The 16,530-nt window shown below is 35.0% G+C and overlaps 1 protein-coding gene across 2 annotated transcripts in view; it reads right to left on the reverse strand.

Annotated features, from left to right (window-relative positions):
• TFAP2D (transcription factor AP-2 delta) overlaps nt 1-16,530 on the reverse strand; it is a 56,480-nt gene that overhangs the window by 17,174 nt on the left and 22,776 nt on the right. For both annotated transcript variants that reach the window (XM_032864561.1, XM_032864560.1), the window contains 2 exons: nt 10,473-10,614; nt 5,153-5,266 (listed from right to left, as the gene is read on the reverse strand). In XM_032864561.1, coding sequence (XP_032720452.1) covers nt 5,153-5,266; nt 10,473-10,614 — 256 coding nt within the window. The remainder of the gene's footprint in view (nt 1-5,152; nt 5,267-10,472; nt 10,615-16,530) is intronic.

A 16,530-nucleotide genomic window follows, 5' to 3' on the forward strand; every position in this document is an offset into this window, starting at 1 on the left:
AAAGTCAATGTTACTAATTAGAGCATTCTCTATGCTTATCTGATTACATTCTCTCCTTACTTCTTTCCCAGCCAGAACTCAGCAAACACAGTAGAAAAATCAGAGTCTACCAATGGACTGTTTTCAAAGTCAAATGTGTTATGCTTCCTTTCAAACTCATTTTTCTCTTGAACTTATCCTTCTATCAAAATTAAAGTTATTGCTGTCAGTAGGAAATTATGAAAGAGACACATTCTATGCTGACATGTTTTTACCCAGATTATTAGCAGAATAATAAATGTAGAATCCTTTCAATACATTGGTATACAAGACAGAACTTTATATAATTCTCAGTGTCACTTTAAAAATGAATTAGAATTGTTTTTCTTCCAAAGTAAAAAAAAAAAAAAAAAAAGCTAATAGTCTAGAAACATCCTAGGGCTGCAGTTCCTAAAGCAGTCTAACTATTAGAACCAAATTTAGAGTTCTGCAAACAACCCAGATGCTCAAGTCCAATGCTAGACTTGACCTGTTAAATTAGAACTTTTAAAGTGTACTCCTGTCTTTGAGATTTTTTTTTAAGATGCTCCAAGAGAGATTTTGCTGTGAAACCAGGTTTAAGGGCTACACTTAAAAAGTACGAATGAAGTCTTTTTCAAGGTCAGACTACAAACTAACCTTTATTGTCCTATTAAGCTATTCTTTTGAGGATTTTTAAAATAAATGCAGAGTTAAAAAAAAAAGACATACATTTAAACTTGATATACATCAGGAGACTTTGATTTGGGTTTTAATTGGAAATGTTAACCATGTATCTTTTGTTTAAAAGGACATAGTTTAAAGACATGTAGAAAAATGAAAGTGGACATCTACCTTACCTTATATATAAAAACTCAAAATCCATCAAAGACCTAAACATAAGACCTACAACTATAAAACTCTTAGAAGAAAATGGGGGGAAAGCTTCATGACTTTGAATTTGCCAAGGATTTCATGGATATGACACAGGCAACAAAAGTTAAAAAAAGAAAAAGGCAAGATGAACAACATAAAAATTTTGGTACATCGAAGGACATAATCAACAGAATAAAAAGGCAACCTACAGAATGAAAGAAAATATTTTCAAATATCTAAAAGAGGCTAATATCCAGACTATATAAAGAACTTAAAATTCAATAGCAAAAAGCGAATAACCAGATTAAAAATGGGTAAAGGACTTGAATACACCTTTCTTCAAAAAATGGCATAGAAACAGTCAAAAGGCTTATGTAAAGATGCCTCACATCATTCATCACTAGTGACATACATATCAAAACCACAATGAGATATCACTTCATACCTATTAGGATAGTTGCTATTAAACACAAAAATAGAGTGGCACCTGGGTGGCTCAGTGGGTTAAAGCCTCTGCCTTTGGCTCAGGTCATGATTCCAAGGTCCTGGGATGGAGCCCCACATTGGACTCTCTGCTCAGCAGGGGACCTGCTTCCTCCTCTCTCTCTCTCTCTCTGCCTGCCTCTCTGCCTACTTGTGATCTGTATTTGTCAAATAAATAAAATAAAATAAAATAAATAGAAACAGTAAATAGTAAGTGTTGGTATGGATGTGGGGGAATTAGAACCCTTGTGTCCTGTTGGTGGGAATGTAAAATGGTGCAGACACTACGAAAAACAACTAACATATTTAATTGGGTACATACCATGTGTCAAGTACTGTGGATAGAAAGATGAACGCATTATCTAACTACCTCAGGTAATAACCTGTACTCTGTTTAATCTTCTATTATAAAATCTCTTTCATGTATTATAAGTCTATGACAATTTCTCAAAAAATTAAAAAGAATTACTATAGAATATACTAATTCTATTCTGGGTATATATCCAAAAGAATTGAAAGCAAGATCTCAACGAGGTATTTGCATATCCATTTTGATAGCAGTACTATTCACAACAGCCAAGAGGTAGAAGCAACCCAAGTACCCATTAAGGAATGAATAAATAAGCAAATGTAGCATATACAAACAACGACTATTACTCAGTTTTAAAAAGGAAGGAAATTCTGACACATGCTGACACGGATAAACCTTGAGAACATTATACTAAGTGAAATAAGCTAGTCGCAAAAAGACATACTATAGGATTCCACTTACATGAGTCATCTATGGTAGTTAAAATCACAGAGACAGAAAGTAGAATGGGAGCTGCCATGGGCTAGGGAGAGGGGAAATGGGGAGTTGTTTAATGGTTATAGAGTTTCAGATTTGCCAAATGAAAAAGTCCTGGAGAGTTACTGGCACAACAATGTGCCTGTACTTAACACTGCTAAATTGTTCATTCACAAATGGTTAAGAAGATAAATTTTATGTTAATGCTTATTATCACAATAAAAAAGATATAATTTAGGAAGTTTGCTACAAAGTGAATTTTAGTTAAGTGGTTTCTATCATCCTATGACCTTCCATTATGAAATCAGAACATCTCATCAAAATAAATAATCTGGAATGTAGTGAAACCAAAGCAAATAAAAAATCTGGAAAATCTTAAAAAGGCACAATAAATAGGAAATCATAGCTTTCTGATACTTAATATATACTTAATACTTAAGTATACTTAATATATAACAATATTTATAATACTTAAATAATATTTAATATAACAAAATACTTAATATATAACAATATTCATAATAATAATATATTATATTTTGCCCATATATATTAATATATAAATAATAATACCAAAATTTTATATATGATACTTTTATAAGTAGATATACCATGTAGTGTTAAATTCTTTTAACATATGGCTGTATATTTCAAATTGCTGTGACTGAGAATCTGCAGCCATACATAACCTTAAGAGTTTTAACCCAAAATATAATCTCTTTTTTAACTGAGGATGGGAGGAGAGGGGAGCAATTTTCATTATATGTAGCTTTTTTCTGGACAACACCAGACTAGCTTGTTACCATATTGTGCATAGGGGGGAGGTAAATACAAGCAAATAAAGCCTAGGAAGGAAACAGCTCAAGTTTAGAAGTCAAAGTTTTCTCTTTAAGGAGTTCTGTGGCATTGATTTGGCAACTAACTAAAGTATCAATAAATTAGCAGATTGTGCCTATGCTGAGCAAACACATGGCTTGCCTATTTATTTCACACTGTCACTAGTATTCAATTTACACATTGATGCTGTATTTTGTTTTGAGTCTGAAAAAGGACAGCTCACTGTCTGATGAAGGCTGCGGCACCTGTAACTGGAAATAACCTCGTAGCTATGATATAAAATCTGAATTCCCTGTGTTTTAACAGTAAATTCTTCCATAGAGTGTATTTGTCACTTCACAAACTTCCTTAAATCAAGACCTTGAATTTGCATAAAAATTAAGTTCAGAACTGAACTTCTGTAAAAATTACAAATATCTTTAGTGTAGATAAAAAATATGAAAAATATTTGTACAGATAGGACAGTGGAGCAAACCATACCTTCTAAACCTTGATTGGCAGCAAAGTAAACAACCCATCATTCACTGAATGCTTACTTTATATTCATTATCTCACTTTATTTTTCATATATTAATATTTTTTGATGGAATAATATCCTTTTTAAAAAATTTTTTATAAACATATAATATATTTTTATCCCCAGGGGTACAGGTCTGTGCATTGCCAGGTTTACACACTTTACTCACGTATTAATTTATTTAAAGTAAGCTCTATGCCCCAGGTGGGACTTGAACTCATGGCCTCAAGATCCAGCATTATAAGCCAGCCCGGCTCCCTTATATGCATTCTGTCATGTTAGCTTACTACTGTCATATAATGGAAGGGTTCTTATTCGATTTAAAGCTAGGGAGATTGAGGGTTGGAAAGAATGCATGTTACCCCAAAACTACCCAGCTCACCTGAATGAGGGTCTGGATTTGAAGATGGTTCTATGGACTTCGAAGCCTCTTCCCCTTAACTTCTGGGCATTGTAATATCTACCAGTGTTATTATACTCACTTTCACTAACCCAACTGAGTGCTGGGAGAGAAGTCCTGTGAGATAGATTTTTGGTCTATCTGGTGCATTTTTAGAAAGTAAACCCAAAATATAGTCTTCAAAGATGTATCTACCAAATCTTAAGGAGACTTGTGGCATGATGCAAGATAAAATACTCTATTTAAAAGTCTCTGATGTTGCAGATAAAATTCCAACTCATCAAAATATCTACTATTTTATATAATGGAGTGTCCTCCTCGACAGCATTATCATTGGTGAGAGGTACTGAAAACATTTTAAAATTTAATGTACAATTGTCTTTATTTAACATTGTTTTTATTTGTTTGTTTGTTTGCTTTGTTTTGTTTTAAGTAGGTTCCAAGCCAGTGCAGAGCCCAACGTGGGGCTTGAACTCAAGACCTGAGCTGAGATCAACATGGTGAGCCAACTGAACCACCCCTGCAGGACCCCATGCTTGACATTGTTTTTTAAACCAAATAGTGATAGTTAAAAGAGGATAAAATATTTTTTACATTGATGAGAAATATCATGTAAGGCTTAGAATCTTAGAGCTTTGAAACAGGAAGTTACCTGAGCAATTATCTTCTTCCTTTCCACATTGCATGTAGGGTATAAATTAACCAGAAAAAAATATTCTATTCTTTTTCCAAAGCATCTCAGAAAATAAAATATTAAATGTGCTTTCAATAACACATTCCAGGAGCTTTAAAATACACGTGTGTGGTCTAATTTAAGAGCCATTTGCAGTTTCTAATTGGGCAAAAATTATTAATATACACTTGTAAAATCAGTGTATGATGTCCCATTAGTTTGTGTCATATCACCTGTCCATTCAACAATGTGCCTCACCAAAATAAAGAAGTATTTAAATGATTTCAGAATCCTGATTCAAAAGTGCTTTTACTTGAAATAATACTGTTCACTTGCAAAGTCACAATTTCCTCAAAATTGCAAAGACGCTAAATTTTCTGATCTAAAATGTTTCATGCATTAGTTATTTTTATAATTTGATCTTAGATGCTTGCAATTTCAAAAGATCCAGTCAGTCACTATATGAATATATAAGTGCTATCTTTAAATAGAACTATGATAGGAATACAAAAGTGTCTGGGTTAATAAAGATGATTTAAGAATTTAAAAGAGAGTCTGAGGAGATTGGAAAACCAGTCTTACCTGAAATGGGTTAGGTGTCTCTGGATGTCAAGGTCTAGAATTGGAGTGGGTCTGGAGGATCCCAGTGGTGATCTATCTTGGCTCAAGAGATCTTGGAATTCTTTACAAATTTGTCTAAAATAAAAGATTCATCATTGAAGTTGAACTCTTAATATGGGGCTTTAATTTCATCCCATGACATTTACCAAAAGTTTGTTTTCTCATTTAAAAGAGGATGAGATTAAAAAATTATAATTAATTAATTAAAAGAAGACTAGGTTAATGTTCATAAAGCAACCTCCAAAGTTCCATCTACAACATACAAATGAGGTTCACAATGGTGACTTTGCTCCCAAACTATAGGAAAACTGTAAAAATTTTGGAAGTGATCAACAGCCCATGAGCACTGACAAAACTGTGTTCATTTTTAAGGTGAATATTCACAGATCAACCTCAGCATAAAGAAATCTATACGAAAGAATCACACTGAACTATTGTTTTTTAAGAAATTAAAATATGAGTTTTGGAGGGGATATCACATTTGTAAAAAGTTTAAATCAAGTTACAGGTTCCTTTCAAGGCCATGATTCAAACAGACTTTGGAAAATCCTGTTTCCCAGCATTTCATTAGAATTTAGACTCCTGTGAACTGAATTCATATTTTACTATTTAAAGTATAAAATCATTTACTACAATTCAGCCCACTAGCTTCACAAAAATGATTGTTATGTCCCACGTAATATTGTTTCTTGCAAAAGGTACCCCTAAGTGTGATTTTCAGGTAGTGTGAGTTCACAGAAATTGCCCTTTTCATTGTGAACCCAATTGAAAGTAAAAGCGGATCATAAGGAGAGGAAAAACAAAACACCAGAAAGAGCCCTGATCTGCTCTAAATCAAAGAGGATCCTCCATATCCTCCAGCTAATGTTTTAGTCTCTGAGATATAGCATCTTAATGCATGCTTTTAACAACTGCATGTGTCTATGTTCATTGAGAATATTTGATCTGAATTTATCACTTTTTCTGTTCTGAGTTAGACTTAGTTGATTGACTTTCAGATTTATGACAATTTAAACTAAGTTTCTGATGACAGTCAGTAGCATCAAATGATGTCATTTGGTAGGGCATCATTATCTGTTACTTTGTGTTACTGAATAGAGTTAGATATACTGTTATCTTTATTTTTTAGGCAATTTCTAAATAAAATTTTAAATCCAGACTCATGCTATCATTTTTCAGACTGGCAATATGAATTACTACTTGGTAAATCATCAGTAGGAACCATTATTTTTTTTAAATATTTTATTTATTTATTTGACAGAGATCACAAGTAGGCAGAGAGGCAGGCAGAGAGAAGAGGAAGCAGGCTCCCTGCTGAGCAGAGAGCCCGAAGCGGGGCTCGATTCCAGGACCCTGGGATCATGACCTGAGCCGAAGGCAGAGGCTTTAACCCACTAAGCCACCCAGGCGCCCCAGGAACCATTATTATAAAAAAATATTGGAGTTGTTTAAGATGAGTCTTTTAATTTTATATCAGATTAAAATATATTTAAAAATTCAAATGTTGAAACATTGCTTTAGTTCTTGTGGTATGATATTGGAATTATTTGGATGATTGAATAAATTAGTTTATAAGCTGGTAAATCAACTTCCTTATACTGTACTTTGTATAAATAATACAGCAAGTTATAATAAACTTAAAGTTGCTGAATAAATGAGGAAATGGCCAAGTGTGGAAAAATTGAACTTGTGCTAAGCAATTTAGCTACACTATAAAGGAAGCTGTACCAGGAGCAGTTCCAGAATTCTCGACCTCTGGTATTTGATTCCGCTGCTCTTAACCCACTGATTTAGGTCAGCTTCTTGACTTAAAAACAGATGACAATTTGGAGACTCCCCTTGGGCAATTATGATCATCATCTCATTATGACAGTTACGGAGTTATTATTTTTATGACTAGTTTCGTCCTTATTTTAAATTTTATTTATAAAACTACAATAAGAAATACTCGTTTCTCAAAACAAAATGACACATTATGAATTATGTAACACAAGATGATCTTCAGTGAATCATAAATTCTAACTTTATCACTTATATCACAGTCCTTAAGGACATAATTTTTAAGCTGATGTCTGAATTTCAAGTTCTGTGTTTCCCTTTTTGACAATTATTGTTATGGTAACAATTAAAACATGTTAATGATTCTGCTTTACCTTAATGCAGATCAAATGTTAAGCATATTTAGTTCTAAATTCAATGAAGAAGTTTAATGTGTTTTCCATGAATGAAATGTTTTGTCCAGTATATTTTTAGAACTCAAAAATGGTCTATTTCAGTTTCTGTCCTTCCTATATAATTGTCTAATTACACCAAGATATTTGGTTAATCAACAAAACACAAGAAATTAAGAGGAATTAGGAGGCTCTACCTTTAGTCAATAGGCCTTTCATTTAATTTTACAGTTGGCAACACAATTAAATACAACTGAATCCATTATTCATAGAGGCAAAAGAGAAACATGTAAGCCAATCCAACAATGCAGATCAGTTATTGGATCTCTTATCCAAAGATTTTGAAATTCATATGAATTTTTGATGCAATTGTCACAGTCTTGTGAACAAAGACGAGCTAACTAGAATGCATGTGTATCCATGTAAGCTACTTAATTTCAATGTTGAAGATTTTAATTGAAAATATCCAAAACTTCACTATTAGAAAATTAGAAACTGCTCAGAACACATATTGGATCCATTCATATATTGCAAGAAAAGCTTGTTATTCCTACACATCCCTTAACTTATCCACTTACGTTGATGACTCCTTGTCTTGTATATATTTATAATGACTACACAGTCTCTCATTCTTGTTTCACATTGTCCAATAAGAAGATGGGACGGATATACACAACCAAAAAGACAAAGAAAAATTATACAGGCTCTCTCCTAATTTCTAAATGTTTATGACCTATTTACTCATACAAAACTTAAGGTTATTAGAATCAGTGAACGCAATTCTTGATTATTTAATGGTTTACAAATGTCCAGCTATGGGCAGAAGGATTGAAGAAAAGTACATGTTTTCTGTTCTCACAATATTTTATGAAACCAAAGTCCAAAATATCATCTAAAAATAGACATTTTTGAGATCCTAGGCAAAAGGAAAATACTACTCCCAAGTTGAATCCACTACTGTAAAATAGATGTCTCAGCACAACATGGGCAAATATGAAAATATTTCTCTTAATCCCCTCAAGTTCTAACATTGGACTTCTATGAAAACAAAATCTCTGCATCGGTTTGAATGTACAGACATTTAAACAGAGTTATGGGAACTCTCAAGAAAATGGGTACTTGAATGTTAATGGCGGCATTGCTGTGGGCGGTAGAGGTGAGCAGCTATGGAACCCTCGTGGGGTAAGGGGTACAAAAAGAAGGACTGCTCTAGATTAGGGAGTGAAAGTCTTAGAATAAGCATGATGAAACTACAACAAACTAATTTCGAGGTAGAAAATATAAAGGTGACTTCTCTTGGATAATGCATATCTGGGGATAACCAAGTCATTCAGAGGTGTTCTATGGGTATACATATTGGAAAAATCTGTATAATCCTGCTGGCTAGAAAGAGACCATGCTTTGGAAACACCTGCAGGACACTATCTAACTTCTAGCAGTGTATTCTTCTCTTGATCTGAACACGTCTTTATGATATTGAGGATTCATACTGACAATGTGTACTTTCTGCTCCTCCTGGAGAAACTGAAATATTACTGATGAAGACCCCCCTGGGTCCTCCCATGTAAGGGGGTAAGAGCAGAAGCAAAACCGAAGAAAAGATCCCCCAGGAGATAAGCCACACAAAAAAATCCAGGTTCAGCTCTTTTTAACAGCAAGTTTTTAAGAGTTTGCACATAATAAGGTCTATTCCAAAATCTTAAATCCACATTTTATACCTGCCTTATAATTTTCTTTTCTAACCCTTGGTCTTCATTTTCTTTCTCAGCTGTTCCTTTCCCTTTCATTTCCTTGTTTTACTTTTTTCTCCTTTTGCCACCACCTTTTGTTTTCCTTCTCTCTGGGGCAAGACGAACCATCTAAGTTACTCTCTGAAGAGTAATACACAGGTATATCCCAAACCCAAACAGTGCAGCCACAAGCAGCACCAATCCCAAATAAGGGACTCAGGATCGTGAGCAAGACTGTTGGATGGTAGGTATCCCATTTAAGCCCTTAAATTTATAAAAACACGCAAAAAGACCTATGTGACATTAGAAGTTGGTAGAAGAAATATTTAGTTTTGGTTTTATGCATTTTGAGGCCATTTAGATTTTAGCTAACCTGTTGTGAAGTCTTTTTCCATCAGTTTCTAAGAAGCAACGTCTTTAATGTGATCTACCTTATACTCTCTTTGAAAGTTTTCCCCAAATAAGGAACTAATTTAGAGATGATAGTTTAACCCACTTGAGACTATTAGTTCTAAAATCTGAATATACAGTTAGGAAATTAGCAAGATTATTAAGTCTATTATGTAGCATAACTTATTTTAATAAAGAGAAGAGAGTAAGAATTAGCTACTGTCTGAAAGATTTTTCTCTAAAAGTTTGAACATGACTTGAAGCACGGTTTGACTATTTTGTTGGGTTTTCACACCATCTATGGTAGTTCTTCCATTCCTTATCAAAGAACTGTCAAGTTTGAGGGAGTTTGAACTCATTGTATGCAAGCTTCCCCTTTCTTACATCATCTCTGTCATTATTTTAATTCACATTTTTGTTGGACTTTTTACAATTTTCAGAAGCTTTCTCATACATGACACCTTTTCTTTTTGACAGTATCACCACTTCAGGTGGGGCAGGATAGGGATTGTTTGCTTAATTATACACTAGAAAAGATGGGGGCAGTAATGGTGATCTTGGTCCTAGAGGACTCTGTGTTACCTCTCACACACCTGGGTCCTCTTTTTTCATATTCTCCAGACATTCACAGTGTTTAGAGATCTTCACCCTCATGTATTAAGGTGCAGTGAGTGGTTTAGACCAAATCACATAGAAGTTAATGACATATTTGCCTGGAATCTACATTTCCTAAACATACTTTTCTCCTAAGAATGCCTGCATATTCTGAAGAGGTTTTCTAAAAACGTTCATCATCACTAAACAAAGGCAGTTTGTAAATCTTGCTATGGCACAAGGCCGGGGCTGAGGGTGTGTCCTTGTGTAATATATCTAGCTGCTGAAACGTGAGACCCCCTGCTTTAGAGAACTGGTACCTTCTAGACTCTTTCCCTCACTCAAAGAAAATGGAAAAACTGAGAGAAGGCATACAGAGCTTCCCATTCTGCTTACTTGGTCGCTAGGATCATCTTTTTTCGTGCTGTCTGTTCTTTCTGTTCCATATGTTGTCTGGCAAGATGTTCTCCTACAGCTTTGGCTGGAAACTCTGTTTCACAAGTGTAGCCAAAATCCCGAGCCAAGTGTAAAGCTTCCCCTGTTGGCAGACAACAAAAGTCAGTTTTCCACAAATGTCTAAACTCAGTAAGAGTATACACTTTATATTTTCCTTAAGCCTCCTCCTTCCTTGTGGTCAAATAGATCATTTTTTCCTATTGGTTCTAAATAATACTAGGGAAAAGACTTTTGGGGTGGGGGATAGAGTAGGATGAGGAGAAACTGAGGAACAGAGAAGCTACTTACCAGGCAGGGGCATGTGAAAAACTGTGGGGAAAACAAGAACAACGATCTAGAAGTTTTGACTTTCCTAGAGACCAGTTTAGCTTCTTAGATCCTACAGGTTAATGCCAGAGGGAAAAACTCCATGGGCTTGCCATTCTGTTGTTGATCAACCTAAAACCTAACCTTAGTGTATTTAAAACATTCAGATATCTTTCCCAGGAGATCTATCAAAATATTGACAAAGGGTCCAAGTAACTTTCCAAAGAACCTGGAACACTTTGGAGAGGGGAGAACAATGAATTTTATCGATTTCATACCACTCTGTTTGCAAGGATGCAATATTCTGTGATCATAGTACCAGTGTATCAGGCTTCATGTCAGTCTTCAGTACATATTAGCACAGTGTGCAATGCTTCTTATGCACACTAATAAAAACACAGTGCTTTTTAAGTATAGTAAAATCATAAATAACTTTTAGTCTTCCACAAAAATCTTAAACCTGAATAAATTGGTAAGAAATAATGTAAAAATGGCTTATCCTCCAAGTAAGATTTGGGGATAAAGTTCAACCTTGAAAACAATAATAGTTTTAAGGCTCAAGCCAAATTTCACTTGAGCACGAAAACTCAAAAAAACAAAACAAAAACAGAAACAAGCTTTCACTGCACATATACTGAACTCCTACTTTGCTCAAGGTGCAGTGCACATGTAGGAGTAATGAGGGATATAAAAGGGCCGTCCCTGTTTCTAGGACAACGACAACCACTCTCATAACAGTAGCAAAAAACACCTGAGTAGCACTTTCTAATTTATGCAGCAACCTATATGAGCACTATCATCTGCTCATGTTTACTGATATTATGTTGTTATTATTTATAACACAAGCTATTGTACTACAAGCATCACGTGAGTGTTAGAGAGAAAACGTTTTACTGATGTTCAAAGGGGGGAAAGGTAGTCAATATGGGGAATTAGATCAGATAATGCTTTGTGAATTAGGGATCATGATTTCTACACCCCCCCCATTTCAAAGCAGTGGCCAGTTTTTAGTTAAGATTTACATATTCACGTTGTAGGAAACATCCTTCTTAGTCATCCACTCTAAATAGGAAGAGGGCATAACTACATGCAGAGGGTCCCTATGTTGAGGAGTCTGGGTAGTGCTGGTTATTGAAGGGTCACGGTTTTAGATAAAGCGGCAATGTACAAGAAATATTTTTAAAGGGCTTATTACTAACAGTTTATCCCCCTAACCAATTGAGAAAGAAAATGTATGCATATTTGACAGAAAAATGGCACAAAGGTTTTTTTTTGAAAAAAAAAAAAAAATAAAGGCATTGTGGGATGCTTGGGTGGCTCAGTCGGTTAAGTGTCTGCCTTTGGCTCAGGTCATGATTCCAGGGTTCTGGGACCAAGTTCCGTATCAGGCTCCCTGCTTCTCGCCTTGCCTGCTGTTCCCCCTGCTTATGCTTGCTTTCTCTTTGGTAAACCAATAAACAAAATCTTAAAAAAAAAAAAAGACATTGTAATGCCATGTAGGAAGGTCACTTTTGCTAGAAAAATGACAGAAGGGAGATAATTCAAGACATTTCAGATTTGAAGCATACAGTCTAAAGCAGTGACCCTAACACATGACAGAGGATAAGCTCATGTGATCTTGGGATTTACAAGTTTCTTGCTGCTAACACAATAACCCGTTCGCAGTGTCATCTTTGTACATTGTGTTGAGTTATCGATATTGATATACTGCATATTGCAATATTGTCACAGAAAGATATTTGGAAAGCATTTTCACAGACACTAATATATATATATATACACACACACACACACACACACATTTGTCCTCTACTGCTTGTGCAGTAGTGAGAGAAGTGAAACAGTGCAAATGGGAGGTGGCTGCATGTTTCTTAAATTTGATGCTAAAACCTGACTCTGGTCCATTATATGCAAAACTCTCACTGTGTGTAGTTTTTAAAACAGTTTGAATGGAACAGCTGCTATTTACATTTACAGTGACAGCCAGATCTTTCTTTTCCTTGGTTCTGTTTACTGCTTTCTCTTGCTTGCAATGTAACATTGTTACTGGATGTATAGCTATGTTACCTTAAAAGAAGTGGCAAGTGAAGGCACTCTGATAGGTAGTTAAAATATGTGTATCATGCCACAAAAGCTTTGTGTGTGAGGACCCAAGAATGAATGAGTAAATGAATCGTGAATTAAAATACACATGATATCCAGCAAGGAGGACAAATATGTATTTAAATTCTGTACAGCAGGTATCTTAGAATGAACAAGTTTAAGAAAAATAGAAATTTTAGGATCATAAAAAGCATGTGAAGGGGAGCCTGGGTGGTTCAGTAAGTTAAGCATCAGACTCTTTAGTTTCCACTCAGGTCATGATCTCGTGGGTCATGAGATCAAGGCCCACAACGTGGGGGGGGGGGTCCTTGCTCAGTGGGGAGTCTGTTTGAGATTCTCTCCTTCTGTCCTTGTCCCCAGCTCACATGCTTACCTGGACATGAACATTCTGTCTCGCAAATGAAATAAACTTTTCAAAAAAAAAAAAAAAAAGCGTGTGAATAAGATTCTAGGGGGATCTGACTGATTTGTGAAGGTAAAGATCAATGAGCTTCTGTGTCTCTGTGGTAGGGCAAAAGCAGGTATAGTAACCTGTGGTAGAAGATTGATTCAGGAAGGGCCGAGAACATTTTTCCTTCTTTTTCCGTATGGCAAATACTGCCATGTCACCTCATAGCCTTGTAAGATGAGGTAGGATGCCCTAGTTTTTGTTTGCAAAACAGGTTTAAGTCATTTTGAAATCTTAATGCACCGTGCCACTTGACCAACCAGGACCTTCCACCCTTTTTCACACGACCGGGCAATACACTGACTCCAGCACGGATGACCACCTTATATGGTATTATTTCAAGGATATTTTAGATGTAGGTTGGATGTTTGGGGTTAGGGTTATTGTTTGTATAAGAGTATGTTAAGTGCAAGTCTTTAGGGTCTATAAGATAAGTAGTCCTTATTTCCCTTTCCAAAAAAAAAAAAAATAGAAACCCCTAAGAAGTATTCATTTTTTTCAATGCTAACATCAGCAGTAGGTGACACACTGAGTAACTCTCTCAAAAAGTTAACAGAAGTAAAATTACAGAATATGATATGAGCATAAAAAAGAATTTGCTCCCTGATGTCAGGGCACTCATTTTTCACTCAAAAGCAAAAAGTGAACAACTAGGGAAAAATATTAAGAAAAGTTTAAATGAACTTCACTGATGCAGCCTAGAAGTGGAAAGTTAATGGGAAAATGTTTTCTGGATCACCTGTTTTACTGAGTTTCTGGGCTCCTACATTATTTTACAAGATCTAAATGTACTTTTATTTATTTATTTATTTATTTATTTATTTTTAAAGATTTTATTTATTCATTTGACAGAGATCACAAGTAGGCAGAGAGGCAGGTGGTGGGGGGGGCGGGAGGCAGGCTCCCCTCTGAGCAGAGAGCCCAAGGTGGGGCTCAATCCCAGAACCCTGAAATCATCACCTGAGCCAAAGGCAGAGGCTTTAACACACTGAGCCACCCAGGCTCCCTTAAATGTATTTTTAAATAGAAATAAATAACCAGCTTGTCAACCTTTTATGTCGCTAAGGATTTTTCCCTTCCTTTAGAATTGTTGTATTTTAGGGAAAAATGTACTTCAGATAATGAAAAATCAATATCTAGTACACTAATTTGCACTAAAGGATACCTCTATATTGTGATTACCAGATGATTCTTGTCAACTGCCACTGTAACAGTATTGCCTTAACAACAATTTGTTTAATTTAGTATTGCAATACCCAATGTTATTAGATAAAAGCAATGATTCATATGTGTTAACCTCTAGTCACATGTCTATGATTTCAATTTTATTTCTATGTATGGGAAACTAGCACTGAAATCTATCTGTGGGATTATTCTAAGAAGTACCTATTAGAAAGCAAATCTGAGAGACACCTGACTTCCTCAGTCGGTAGAGCATGTGACTCTTGATTTCAAGATTGTGAGTTCGAGCTCCACACTGGGTAGAGATTACTTAAAAACAAAATCTTAAAAAAAAAACAAAACAAATTTGAGAATATTTTTAAACCTGGATAAGATACTCTATTAAATAAACTGTAATACCAAGCCATAGTAAACCCTAGAGCTGAAGGACAAAATTAATATATTATAGGTTTCCCAAACTATTCGGAAAGGAATGTACTCTATATCACTACATATAATACAACCTATGATATAAGTAATTGTCTTATAATTCAGTAATTCCCTAGTTTAATGATGATTTTGTTTAAACAATGCTTTGTTTTTCAAAGCAATAGTTTTATTCCCCATCGCATGCCATATACTTAGCACAGCCCCGATTCAAAATAGGTACTCAGTAAACATCTGTCATGTGAAAAAGCTTTGAAATATCTTATTGGTTAATTACAACAATAGTCTTGTGAAGGCTTCTAATGAAAATGGTGAAAAACTAGAACAAAGAATTGGTAGAAAGAACATACAGTTCATTCTAGAAGATCCACAAAAATAGAGTATATCCTTCTATCAGTGGAACCATTTTATAAAATAGACTGTACCTATACTTTGCAACACTTGCTGCTCCCATAACCTGGGGTTTGTGTTTTTGTTTTTAATGTCCGGGTGTCACTCCATATCAGTCTCGGGGTATTTGCCTGTTTTGAAGCTCCTGAAGTAATCTCAGGCCAACATTAAGAGCTACTGTCCCAAGATGAAGGGAAAGGGTTATGTAGGGATTAATTGTACACCATCATAAAATACAAGAATTCTGTGGCTTATACAAAAGGAAAGCAGTCACTATAAAGTCAATTTTAAACTATAAAGACCTCTGTCTATCAGGGCTTTTGTATAAAGGGTTCTGCCTTACTTGGCTGACATAGTATAAATTCTAAAAACAAAACAAAATTAAAAAAAAGAAAGGAGAGGCACCTAGCTGGCTCAGCATTCAAATTTTGATCTCAGGGTCATGAGTTCAATCCCCACACTGGGCATGGAGCCCACTTTAAATAAATAAATAAATGTTTTAAAAAATAGAAACAAAAAACTGAAATGTAATGGTAGAAGGAGAAACAGACAGCACTGTTAAGGAAACGAAATCAGTCTGCTGAAAAAGTGTATGTGTATGGAGAGATATAGTGTGAAATGAAGCTTGCTTTTCTTTTACTAGTAGGGAAAAGATAGGTTTTCAAGAAAAGGTGTTGGGACAACTGGGTGGCCATCTGGAAATAAGCAAATAAAACTGGATCTATACCATGCATCTAACAACAAGGTCCAGATGGATCAACAATTTAAACATAAAAGGTAGAACCACAAAGTAATTAGAACATGACAGAATTCTTTTACAGTCTGGGGATAAAAAAGTCTTTTAAAATATTACAAGTAAAACTAAAAACTATGGTATAAAATATATGAGACATATGATTATACTCATATCAAAAATTCTGTAAGACACAGACCTAAACAAATAAACAAACCAACAGAAAACTCGTAACGACAAACAGACAAACCAAAGCTAGTGGTTGGGAGTCCTTGCAATGCAGATCAGAGACACACAGCCAGCTTCCTGTTACATAATGAGCACTTACCAATCAATAAGAAAATATTTTAAAATATCCCATAAGGACAAAACAAATGAATAGGCAGCGAAGCTCTTTAAATTCTTCTAGG

This window comes from Lontra canadensis, unplaced genomic scaffold (assembly GCF_010015895.1).
Source record: "Lontra canadensis isolate GAN:19392208 unplaced genomic scaffold, GSC_riverotter_1.0 scaffold27, whole genome shotgun sequence".
Classification (NCBI taxonomy): Eukaryota; Metazoa; Chordata; class Mammalia; order Carnivora; family Mustelidae; genus Lontra; species Lontra canadensis.